Source organism: Poecilia mexicana, unplaced genomic scaffold (genome assembly GCF_051168715.1).
Source record: "Poecilia mexicana isolate PSO_F unplaced genomic scaffold, ASM5116871v1 scaffold_19, whole genome shotgun sequence".
In the NCBI taxonomy this organism is placed as follows: domain Eukaryota; kingdom Metazoa; phylum Chordata; class Actinopteri; order Cyprinodontiformes; family Poeciliidae; genus Poecilia; species Poecilia mexicana.
The window spans coordinates 24,272,049-24,284,556 of NW_028263388.1; the positions used below are offsets into that span (position 1 = coordinate 24,272,049).

General features: G+C 36.2%; 1 protein-coding gene and 1 long non-coding RNA gene across 2 annotated transcripts; one reads left to right on the plus strand and one right to left on the minus strand.

Annotated features, from left to right (window-relative positions):
* On the minus strand, positions 1–4,569 carry LOC106908660 (serine protease 33). Its single transcript, XM_014974813.2, has 6 exons — positions 4,311–4,569; positions 4,031–4,140; positions 3,776–3,852; positions 2,720–2,991; positions 1,694–1,854; positions 1–476 (listed from the first exon to the last, which is right to left on the minus strand). Exons 1-6 carry the CDS (start codon positions 4,354–4,356, stop codon positions 222–224), a joined length of 921 nt encoding a protein of 306 aa, XP_014830299.2. The 5' UTR covers positions 4,357–4,569; the 3' UTR covers positions 1–221.
* Positions 4,570–4,667: 98 nt separating this feature from the next.
* LOC106908663 (uncharacterized) lies at positions 4,668–9,910 on the plus strand. Its single transcript, XR_015761512.1, has 3 exons — positions 4,668–4,933; positions 9,675–9,732; positions 9,809–9,910. It is a non-coding gene; the product is annotated as an uncharacterized LOC106908663 (long non-coding RNA).
* Positions 9,911–12,508: the final 2,598 nt, after the last annotated feature.

Genomic DNA, 12,508 nt, shown 5'->3' on the forward strand with positions numbered 1-12,508 from the left:
TCTTAATCAAACTTTTTCTTTAATTCGAAATTAAACTTCTCATTTGTATTTAAAATCAAATAAATTTTCATTAAAAACAAGATCTGGTTACAAAGTTCCATATGGCTTAATGTGCAGACAGGATAAAAGAATTACAAATTTGATTAAAACTATCGGAAACAATTTAACTCCTTCATTCATAATGGGTTTCTTGTTCCAACTCTTGCATATCAAAAACAGTTTTATCTCCAAGTCAGCATCAGGAAGATGGACAGACAGCCGGTCAGCACAACAACACAGCCACACACACTCCGATGCGCTCCTCCGTACAGCTGGACCTCTGCTACTGTGGAGCGGATGAAGTCGGAGTAGCTGGTCAGCCTGGTGTAAACACCCGGCCTGTTCTGCTTCGCACAACCAAGTCCAAAGCTCACCACTCCCGCCTGCACCCAGGTGCCATTCACCATGCTGCAGACCAGCGGCCCCCCTGAGTCGCCCTGAAGAGATGAAGAGTTATTCAGATTGCAGTGTGATGTAATGTGTGCAAGATGCTGCCCTCTGCTGGACGAGGTCTGTCACAATAGTTTCCTGGATGATAAATTGTTCCAGAAGTTATGATGATAAATTAATAATATTGCAGTTTAGGGACCATTTTTAAGTGACATAATGGAAATGGAAAAATAATAATGCAAGAGCACATTCTACAAGATCAGTAAACTTTAAATCCTAATGAACATTTAACACAAACTTGAAGGCATTTTAAATAAATAAAGAAAAAAATAATTTAAGCCTTCGTAAACAAAATTGTCCTTCAAAAAAACAAAAAAACAAAATTTGTTGTGTTTGGTGAATTGAAGACTTCTCTCTTTTTGGTAGAAAGAGAAAAAAGAAACAAATTATGTCAATGGAAATTATTCAGTTTTAATTTTATTATGCGATAATTTATTGATGGAGGGCAAAATTGCTTTCTTGCAATGGCTGCCATTGGTTTTAGCTGTCCAGTTGTCAACATGAAGGACTAAATCTTAAATGTAAACCTGATGTATAAAAGAAAAACAAACAGAGCTTTGCTACTGATTGGCATCACTACAGCTAGATAAGATCAGTAAAAAGTTTTTAAAAAAAACAATAATGAGAGGGAAGTAGGTCAGTTGTACTAGCTTGACTATGACAACCTTCATGCAGATGTGCTGTGGAATTTGGTGTTTAGGTTCAGTTAAATTATTAAAAGACAAAAAAATAAGGCGACGCGCACAGACTGACACATCATCAGTGTTTAAATTAGCTGACCACCTGCTCTGCTGCAAAACAAACATAAAACATATTGAATTTCTGTTCTTTGTGTGGGTGTCAAATTCTGATACGTTAGCACCATTGCTGTAAGTCAGTTGCTATGGCAACACACAGCAGACCCAGAGTGAGTTGTTCTTCGATAGTTTTTTCTGTTTTTTTTTTTTTTTTTTGCCATGGCGGTTTCACACGGCACTAAATTAATACCCGCACCTCCAGGTTTCATTTTGTTCAGAGTGGTTCTACCACAACAGCACAGCTGTGGATAGCATGTAAAAAAAAAAAAAAAAAGAAAGTCTTTTCGCCCTTCAGTGTTGTGCACATGCGTGAAATTCCCAAATGTAAACAACGACATGCAACATGTCTTTATCTCAGGGAATGCACTCAAACGAGTGAATGTTTGTTAACATAAATTAAATGGTACCTGGCAGGAGTCTTTGCCGCCCTGCTGGTATCCTGCACAGATCATGTCGAATAGAATGTCCACCTGCTCCACCGGATTCATTTGGTACATTTCCTGACAGGAAGCCTGGGAGATGATTGGCACCGCCACTTCCTGCAGAGTCCCAACTCCTGACAGAGGCACTGGAGGAGATAAGCTAGTTAATTACAGGTGGTTTTCATTTAGCAAAGCATGTTTTAAAACTTAAGATCATCTTACATTAGAATAGTATTGTTTTAGTGTTTAGACGATATGGCTGAAACATAAAAGGGTTTTCTATCAGCTGTTACTCGGGATGCAAGTTATTGATTAATGAATTAATCAAAAGTTAACTGATCTTAATCAACTAACAATTGATAAGCAACTATTTTCCTGAAAATTGTTGTTTTGTGTTAAGGGGGCCGACCGTCTTTCCATAAGGGTCATTTTTCCACAATATGCTATTTTTTTTTTTTTTATAAAAAGGACTTTTTTTTTCTTTTTACAAATATTGTATATTAAGTGTTGAGTGAATAAACAGAAAATTCTGGTTTCTCTCATCAACTTTAGACATTAATGGAACAAAAAACAAGAACCTTTTAGGTTAGAAAAATATGGAGTAAAATGTATTTATATTTTGAAAACAGATTTGGATTATGTTTGGACTGTTCAGAAAAGCGCCCTCCACCATCTTGTTTCTCCTAGAACATGCACGTCTTAAGAATGACCAGTGGCGCCCTCTTCTGGATGGAGGTTTATCTACAACACTTATTAGTTAATCAATTGGAACTAATTTTAATCTGAACATTAATCATAAGTCAATTGTTTGCATCTGCAGTCGATATAATTATTGATTAGTTTTTTTTGCTTAATCATTTAAAGACACCCTTCTCTTTTTTATTTCTTTGCACTTGGATGTGTGACTAATATAACATCAGAGCCCCATGTTCTGAAATGAAATACATCAACTGAGGATATTCTACTTTCCAGAAAGCTGCCGGTACCACAACAGAAAGTTAACGGCTTTACCGTCTTCCCTGATGTTTCCCCAGCCAGTGACGTAGCAGGTCATCCCAGTGGGAAACAACGTTCCCGGCGCAGGCAAACACACAGGCTGGATGTAGTTGCTCCAGGACACGGGGCTGGACAGCTGCAGGAGAGCGATGTCTTTGCCACTGTTGGGGTCTTGGTAACCAGATGGAATCACTATGCGCTGCACTGTACGGGACAACTCGTGCTGGTTGATCCCATTCAGCTGGTACCGTCCGATGTACAGAACGTAGGAGGACAGATCGGATGGACTGAAAAATGACAAATTAGAGACGTTAAATAAGAAATAATTACGCTTTAATCTTTCAAATCAGAGCAGACCTCGAGAGCCATCATAGAAAGTAGTTCTAATAGGTGAATAACTTAAATACGTAGTGCCACATTTTACTACTGGAATGCTATGAACAAGAAAAGCACAGATTATGCAAACATTTTAAATCCAAGGCCCTCTCAGAGCAACGCTCTGGTCAGTCTTCATTTCCTCTTGTTGAAAACAATTTGGAAAATTTGAATTATTTTTGCCTACATGCCAAAATGCAGGCTTTGAGGATCGGCCTGACTCCATTTTCCTCCTCACACTTCTCCATTTCATGACCAAAATGCAAAAAAGCTGGGTGTTTAAAAGATTTTAAAAATGGTAGAAATGTGAACTTTAAAGGCTGTTACTCTTTTTTGCATGAAAAAAGGTTTAAATACAGATTTTCTGATAAATATTCACACCACACTGTGGTTCAATTTAAACAGCAAATACCACGAAAAAGCACATAATGGATTATGAATGTTGCTAAAAGTTGCTTATTTGTAATCTGTGCAAAGGTTTGACATAATTTAGCATTTGATTTAAATAATAAAATAAAGATATGCAATATGCATTTTTGAAAGGTCCTCTTTTGGTTTCACATATTGAATAAACAACTTAATCTTAAGGTCAGTTATAATGTTTCAGATTCTGATTAAATGCAAAACAACCCAGATACTTTCAATGCAGTGAAATGGCAACTTTTAGCAGTTTCTGTCCGGGTGGAGCTTTCTTACTTGAGGAAGCAATGTGCAGCTGAAAGCACCCAGTCCTGCGTGATGAGGGAGCCTCCACAGACATGTTCGTTAGCTTTCTGGAGGCAGAGAGGAGGGGAATGAAGGAAAACAGCAGTGAGTCACATCTGCATCACAGGCAAATCCCTCTCTCAGCAGGTCAGCTTCACAACAAAACCCAGACCAAAGCTTTCCTCCGGGCGCAGCTGTGAACCCACGGGATGAAAGTGGAAACATTTCCGTTTAATTGGGGTTTACCTGAATATCTATCTGCCATGGCCAAGCCCCATTCGAGGCGTCCACCCCTCCTACAATCCTGTCCTTCATCTGCAGACGGCCGCATACCTGCGCGTTGGAGCCCCGCAAACCTGAAGAAAATGCGACTTCATGACCCAAGAGCAAAGCATGGAAACATTTAATCACCGCTGAGCACAGACAGCCGAAAACAAGCCGAGAGTACAAAATGTCTGTTTATCAAACAAAGAAAAGGGCAAGGCGGGGAGGGAACCGACAGGAAGACCCTTCACTCTTCACTCACCTGTTACGCACAAAAAAAATACAGAAAGGAGCACCTTGGTCGCCATTTTGACGAACAAATACGTTAAAAAAATCTCTTTAAATAGTTTGAAGCTGGTTATTTCAATAAATCGTCAAACGATGCACTTAATCCTCCTCTTGATGACACAGCAGAAACTAAAGTTTAGGAAGTTGTATCACTTTTCTTAAAACTTTATTAAAAACGGACAGAAATCCGTTTGTCCTAAAAAACCTGCGGTCTCCGCTCAATTCTGACTCACAGTTTCAATGTAGAAACCTGTTACCTGAGCGGAACGTCACACCCTATAGGAACCTTCGTCCCGCCCATGCAGCGCACCTGAGCCAGTGAAATTAACGGAACTGCGTCCTTGCATTCCTTGCAGGTTGTTTTCCCATGAACCGGGTTAGTGTTCGGTGAAAAAATGGAAAATACGTGGTATGGATGTTTTATCAAAACCCCAGCAAGGAGAATCCAAAAGGTTAGCTTGGAGAATTACACAAAGTAGTTTAGTACAGCAGCAAGGCAGTTTCAGTGTTAAACCTGATAACGTGAGATTGAGGCCTTATAAAATGGAATTTGGATGCATTTGGAGCAGAAGAGAGAAGAATGGGAAGAATTTTCAGGTAGGATCCGGTTGGTTTGGAAAGCTCTTTTCTCTTCAGAATCACAATATATATTTTTTGTGGTGATACTATCTTTGATTTTTGTTCTTAAATTTCACATCAACTATAATTTAGATTTTTTTCATTTTTGGTACGAAATTGTGCCTGAGCAAGAAAATAATTATTATGCTTCTTAAAAGACAAGTTTGGCATCAGTTCTTAAAGTAGATTCCCATTTGATCAAATTTCTATCTTTAAAATTTTCTCAAACGATGTTCAATTTGTTTATTTTTTTTAATGGTAAAGACGTTTTCATGTATTTGGATTTGAAGTAAAAGGTGAAAAAGTTTTTTTTGTCTTTAGCATAGAGTTGAAAATATGAGTTTGAAATGTTGCATTTTCTTCTGTGGAGAAAAACAAAAAACAAACAAAAAATGGGCCAAGGATGGAACCATGTGGAGCGCCCTCATAGACCTGCAATAAATCTTAAGTGTATTTGCAAACTTTTAGCCACTTGTATTGGAAAATATGATGTTGAACTAAAATTAAGCCCACAACAGCAACAGTTTTTTACATATAGAAAAACACAAACAGAAAACTTGAAATTAAGAACTTTGTTTATGTCGCAGTCGACTTTCTCTGCAATTATTTTAGTTGTCACACTTTTAATAAAACTTCTTTTTAAATCAGAAACTATGTGGCAGATATGAATTCTTACATTTCTTCAGTAAGTATTGAAGCACTTTTGTCAAAATTATTGGGTAAACTCTAAAACTAAAATAAGAGCTTCATTTTCCTACTGTCTGATATGAAGTCAAACTAAAGTTTTCCATTTTTGCATTTCCAAAGTTTACAAAAAAATGTTTCTTTTAGCTAAACAGGATTTTTTTGGAGAGGTTTCTTCAAATTTAGACATTTACATCTATTTCATCAGTATTTGGTTAAAAAAAAAGTCAAACTTTTGGGTTTACTTAAACAAGATTTGGTTAAAAGTTTGCTGTAATTTTGACCATTTCCTCCTGACAGAACTGCTGAATCAGTTAAAATCCTATAAGTTCAGATTTGCCCATATATATTGTTTCAGGGGTTTCTGATGGCTGCTACAAAATGTTTGGGGTCATTGAGCATTTGGAAGACAATAATTCAAAGTTATGTTATTTTTTTGGTTTTGTCATATAATTTGAGAAGTGCACCAGTCCCTCCTGCAGCAAAGAAGCCCCACAGCATGATGCTGCCACTCCAGCCTGCATGGTTATCCAAAAGGACAATCCACATTTGTACATCTGGATCCTACAATAAACACTAAGTGTGATTAAATATGTTATCAATCAAATCAATGCAGTTTTTATCTGTTTACTGCCAAATTATTCCAGTTTCTTGAGAATTATCTTGGAAATTCATGGAAAATCAACAAATCCCCACACTTTTGGCACTAATTGGGAGTTTATTGCATATTTTTCGCAAAAATTGTCAAAAACTTTCTTACTTGCACTAAACAGCTGCCTCAGCTTTAATTGATATCAGGTTATAGTCCATGATCTACACAGCAAGGAATAAAAAGTCACATTTACCGTCACAAACAAGAGCAAATATTGCAAATATTTCCAAATTAGTACCACAAACACTTTGATTTTTATTTTTAAAAATCACAAAAGGAATCACAAAATCCTGGAGGGACTCAAAAGAAATTAAATAATGTATTTAATTTTAAGAACTATTGATATTTTAACAGTTTGTGATCAGGTTTTATCAATATACTCGGCACAGCCGGCCCTTTAAGAGCATTTATGATTTTGATTTGGCCCAAAATGAAAATGAGTTTGACACCCTGGTCTGATTTAAGGTCAGACAACGAGAACAAATAAGGCACAAATACAAATAATGCTGTTTACATGAGTCAGTATGAGCAATGGCAGCAGTTCTGAAAACACCTGCATGTTTTATGGTCGCCCAAAATAGTTTTAACAAAATAATTGATATCTGGTGCAAAAGAAGAGGAAAGTGAAGGATAAAAAATAAAATCTCAGGAGATTTTAAAGATCCTCAGCTTCTGTTTGTTCAGGATTCAGTTGTAAAGCTGTTTCCCTGTCAAACCAGTTCAGCAGGTTTAAAAACCTCATTTATTGTGTTTACGGCAACACACGCAAGCAGGTCAAGGGTCAAACACTCCCTGGTTCAGCTGAATTAGTCCTGTTGTTTTAAGTGTTTGATTATCTGGACAGAATGAAAACAACATGATCGATTTTTTTCTTTTCATGTGATAATCCTGTTTGTTTTACATGTCACACAGCGCTTATTCCTTCTGTCTGTCTGTAAAGCTGTCTGTCTCCCCTTTTCCCTCCCTTCCTGCGTCCCTCCCTCGCTCCGTCCCCCCGCCCGCCCCAGGCAGTGTGTCTAGTTTCACAGAGCAATTGAAGGTGACAGGGACAGAGAGAGAGGGAGCGGGAGGGAGGGACAGAGGGAGGACACATCACAGTATCGCCCGCGGCTACACAACAGTACAGGAAGAGCGAGAGATGGAGGGACAAAGAAAGGGAAGGAAAGACTCACCAAAGTCCTCCCAGTGAATCCGATAAGCAGGTAAAGTCACACAGGAACAGGTGAAAAAACTCAAAATGTGTGTGTGCCACATGCCCACCGCCTGCAGGGTCAGCAGATATTTTAAATAGATTTTTATTTTATTTTTTTATTTTTCATTTTTAACCTCCCTCCCACTCTGCCTCCCCTCACTCATAATATATGAACGCATTATTGGGTCCCAGTCAGTAAGAGCAATTATAATGCACTCCCATTTGTTTTTATTCTAACAACTTGATGAATATTTGTCGTGGCACGGTAACCATGGTGACTGGCTCCACCACCGCCCCTCCCTCCCCTGCCCCATCCCCCCTTCAGTGCTGAAAAAGCAGAGGATGGAGGGAGGGAGAGGGAGAGAGGTGACAGGAATGAACTAACAAGATGCACTAAAAAAATGCATGTCCTGGAGCAACATAAATCTTTGCAGTGAAGCACGCGCCACCTCACACACACACACACACACACACACACACACACACACACACACACACACACACACACACACACACACACACACACACACACACACACACACACACACACACACACACACACGTATTACTCCGCTCGGCATGCACAGGGATCAGATAGGTTCAACCAAATTCCAACAACTGAAAGACAATAAGAAAAACAAAAGCTTAAAATACACAGCCGACTGCTGCAATAAAACATTGTTTATTGATTTTATGGTTAAATTAATGTCACAATTTTAATCCTTTTTCTCATCCTCAAGTTTTGTTTGATTACTCAAATGTTTAAACAGGGATTTTCCTTCTCTGAGGTTTTAATCTCCTGGCATTAATGCTCAGAAATCCAGATTTTTTTTTCCAAACTATTATTTAATGTCTTACAATGTATTTTTTTTACAGCTTTGTCTGATTGGATAAAATTTGATAAAATCACCACACAGGATATTTCCAAAAGACAAACAGCATCAATCCAACTCATAGTTTCATTTTTTTTTTCGCAGATTAAGGGTTAAAAAATAAAAAGTACACCCTGTTACACACCTGAGTTCACACAGTTTTTATAGAGCAAAAATTTTTTATATCCTTACAATTCAATTAAATAAAACTTGTTTAGAATATTGACTGTCATTTTTAGAGGAAAATTATTTTATTTCTATTTTTAGGTTTTAAAATAAAGAAAAACATGAAGCTTTACAAAAAAGAGGATGGATACATTTGATCATATTTTGTGGGAAATTATGTAAACAAAACAAACGAATCGATGTACGTTTGAGAACATTACTGATACTTTTGTGGAAATTCAATGCTATTATTCCGTGAAAAATTTTAAACTGAAAAACTGCTTAAACCTGCATTTATTCTAATGACTATATTTAAAATCATTAGTTGGTTCTTTTGTAATTATTATCCAAAGTTATTGAGAGCTTTCCATTGTGTAAAGTCAAAAAGCCGCTTTCCGCTCCAGAGCCACAAGTAGCCAAACTAAGTACACCCCAGCAACCAATAAAAATCCAATATCAGGAATTTTATTCATAAATATATATATTTTTTGCTGTTTAAAGCAAACAGTTTAAGATATTTATTATTCTCTTTGATTTATTATCTTATTTAAATTCTAGTTTAACAGTTTTAGCATCTTTTTGTTGTAGCGTTTTAACTTCTAGATAAAATTATTACTTCAGTTTATTTAACATGTTCATCACTTTTGAGTCCTGTCATGTTTGTAACAATATCAGATGTCAATGTTTGATATTTATGTTTTTGTAGGTCTCTATTTATGGTTTTAAATGCTTTTATAAACCTGCGAAGCTTTTTTTTGTTACATTTGATTGTATGAAAGGAGCTTTACTGATAAAGTTTGATTCAAACATTCAGTCTGAAAATGACATTTCTTTGATTCTGATTGGTGAAGTGATCCGTTTTTCTTCATCCTTTCTAAACGAGGCTTGATTAAAGGGTCCATGAACAGATGAGCTGTAACTTGGTTCTGGTAACAGAGCCAAACCCAACTAAATGGGTTGGAAAACCAGTTGGATTTGCTTATTGACGTGCTCACTGAGCAAGCTAACCCCTGTTAGCAATTCAGCTAACAACAGTTCCTTTGCATTTTGTGGTTTAAAGTTGTGCACTTACCTGTTTATGTAAAAGAGGAGGATATAAGGAAAGATTTAATGAGATTCAACTCATCAGATGTGCAAATTTAATTTGTTTTACAGAAGCTACCGTTAACTTTTGGATGCAAGGCAGCCATCTTGGATTCAGTGGACGAGATTGGTGAGAAACTTTTGATTTGTTCACATGTAAATTCAACTTTTACTTATTTAAACTTGAATTTTTTTTATTTCTGCAGGCTTCGGCAAATCAAACATTGCAGTGGACAAGAACAAATTTTGTCTTTTTTTTTCATGTCCTGTTTGAAAATCGTTTATAGTTAAAAAAAAATGTTGGAGAACCACTGGTTTAGATTATTTTACATTTTTCACTTTATTACCAGAGACTGGAGCCAAATCATTGTAGTTTTGATCATTTCATTAAATGTCTTGTGGAGAATATTTTGCATCATTTGTACTCCATAGAGTGACATTTCATACCCAATTTCACACTTAAATATGTAATCCAGTCTTCTTTACGCTACTTAGAAAAGTTTTTCATGTGACTCCAATACAAATCGAACAACAGAAGCTTAGAGATGTTTTGATCTGGATTTTTAATCTGATTCATAAAATTCAACTGGTTTAAATGGGAGAAACTGACAATTTCATTAAAATATGAGATTTCACTAATTTTGTGACAATTTATCTTTATAATTAATGAATATGCTGATACAGTTTAAGTGGATGGATATTTAACTACAGATGGGAAATGGAGGAAGAGGAAGATGAAATGGGAAGGTAGAAATACAAAATGTGGTTACAAACTGGGAAAAATGGGAAGAAACTAGGATGAGAATCAACAACATGGACGTCCAAATTCATCCCAAATGTTTTCCTGAGGCATCGCTGCTGCTTGATTTAATAATTAATGATTATAGCAGTGATAATTGTAGTTGAGATTTTTTTTTAATCACATTTTTCCTGGATTTACCCGTACACAGAGCAGGGGCGTCCAAAGAGCGGCCATTCGTGGCCTTTGTGTTATTTTTGTGTGGCCACAACTCAAGAATGGCACGTTTGTCCCTCTGACACTTTTTTGCAATTTTTTAAAAATAATAAATGGGAAGAAAAAACAAATATCATTTTATTTTGATCTCATAATAAGTCTAACTAAAGCAAAGTTTGTAGAAGAAAAATCTTATTTTCATTGCTGGGAATAAACTAAAAACCTTTTATAGATTTTAAAAATGTAAAGTAATAAACCCAAACAGTTAAATGACTGTAGACGTTAATATTACATTTTATTTTTTTGTTCTCCAGGTAAAAGAGAAATAATTTACAATATTTTTTTATGACTGTGACATAAGTGTAAGTGTTGAAAGTTTCCTAGAGCATATTTTAGATGTTTCCTTGGTTCTGCACACCTGAAATGATAAATCCTGCAGAACCCGACGACACGCAGAGGAAATTCAGCATTTGAATCAAGCAGAAAGAACTGAAACATTTCACTCAGGTAGCAGCAGAACTACTTCAACATGTTTTTACTCAAGGATAAGTAAAAAGTAGTCGCCAAGGAATGACTCAGGTGTTTTGTAAAATGTTTACTCAAGTACTGAGTAACTGATCAAAACATCAACCGTTTAATATTTAAAATTTAAATCATCAGATGAACCAAAACCAAAATGTATGATTAGGACAAAAATGACAATAATTTATATGAGTACAAAAAATAACAAAATAATTTTTTTTTTCAATAAAAAACTTTTGAAACTTTAACAAAACTGCAGGTGTGTGTTTGGTGAATTTCTGGTTAAAACATGTTTTTCATTCAGTGGGTAGAAAATCCAGACGTTTTACTCAAGTAAGAGAAAAGATACTTCATAATAAAATGAGTCAAAGAACAATGTAGTAAAAATAGTCCTAAAATTAAATTTTTTCACACTCAAGTAAATGTAAGTAGTTATTACCCAACAGGTTCCCCAGGAGGACCGGAGTTTGACTCCTCTGATCGAAGGCCTTGAACTTCTGGCTCACATTTTGTTGCTGCTTCTCATTTTTATTGATTCATTTCTGGTTCGAAAGCAATCTGCCATCCTCCTTAGAGAGGCAGCCAAGGATAACCAAGATACTAAAATAAAAATAGGATTTTTTTCAAAACTTCATTTTATCTTTTGGGATTAAATGATCAACTTTCTTTGATTGTATTTCCTTAAATTAGCATCACATTTGACTGAATGTAGTTAATTTGAGGAGAAATAGAATTCATATGAAGTGAAGTTAGACATAAATAGATGATGTTTAGGTGAAATTTCTTGTATTTTGGTGTTTTATAAACAGATCTGAACTGTTCTGATCACATCTGGCCTCACTCCACTGCCTGCCTGTGCATTTTAGAGTTTATTTCATTTTCACTTTTAAATGTCTGAATGATCTTTCTCCACCAAATCTCTGAGCTTCTTCAATCTTACATACCTAGTTTGTTTCATGTTTAACTCTTGGTCTTTTTGTGTAATATTTGTATGTTTGTAGCTTAAAACAGCTGTGGCTGTTTTAAAGTGTTTTATAAATATATATTTTTAAAAGCCGTTAGCCTCCACCAGCAGGGAAAGTTTCCTTTCAATCAATTAAACACAAAATAACCCCAAAAGCATTAGGTGGAAAAGCATCCCAAATGAACCGATGGAAGTATTGCACAATGTTTACTTGTAGCCAAGCAAGAAACTTTTAATCAAGTATTGTAATTCCTTTGCTTAAGTGGAGTGTCTGCACGCATCTTCCACCACTGTTCTTTTTACCTTTGAACTTGTCATGTCCTTTCTTTTCTCCAAGGCGCATCTCGCAGGAAAGTAACAGAGAAGGGGGGAGCGGAGGGGGCAGCAGAGAAAGAATAGCAGAGTATGAAAGAGAGAGGGAGCGACAGAGAGAAAGGGAGCGCAAAGTCTTGTCAACCGGAAATA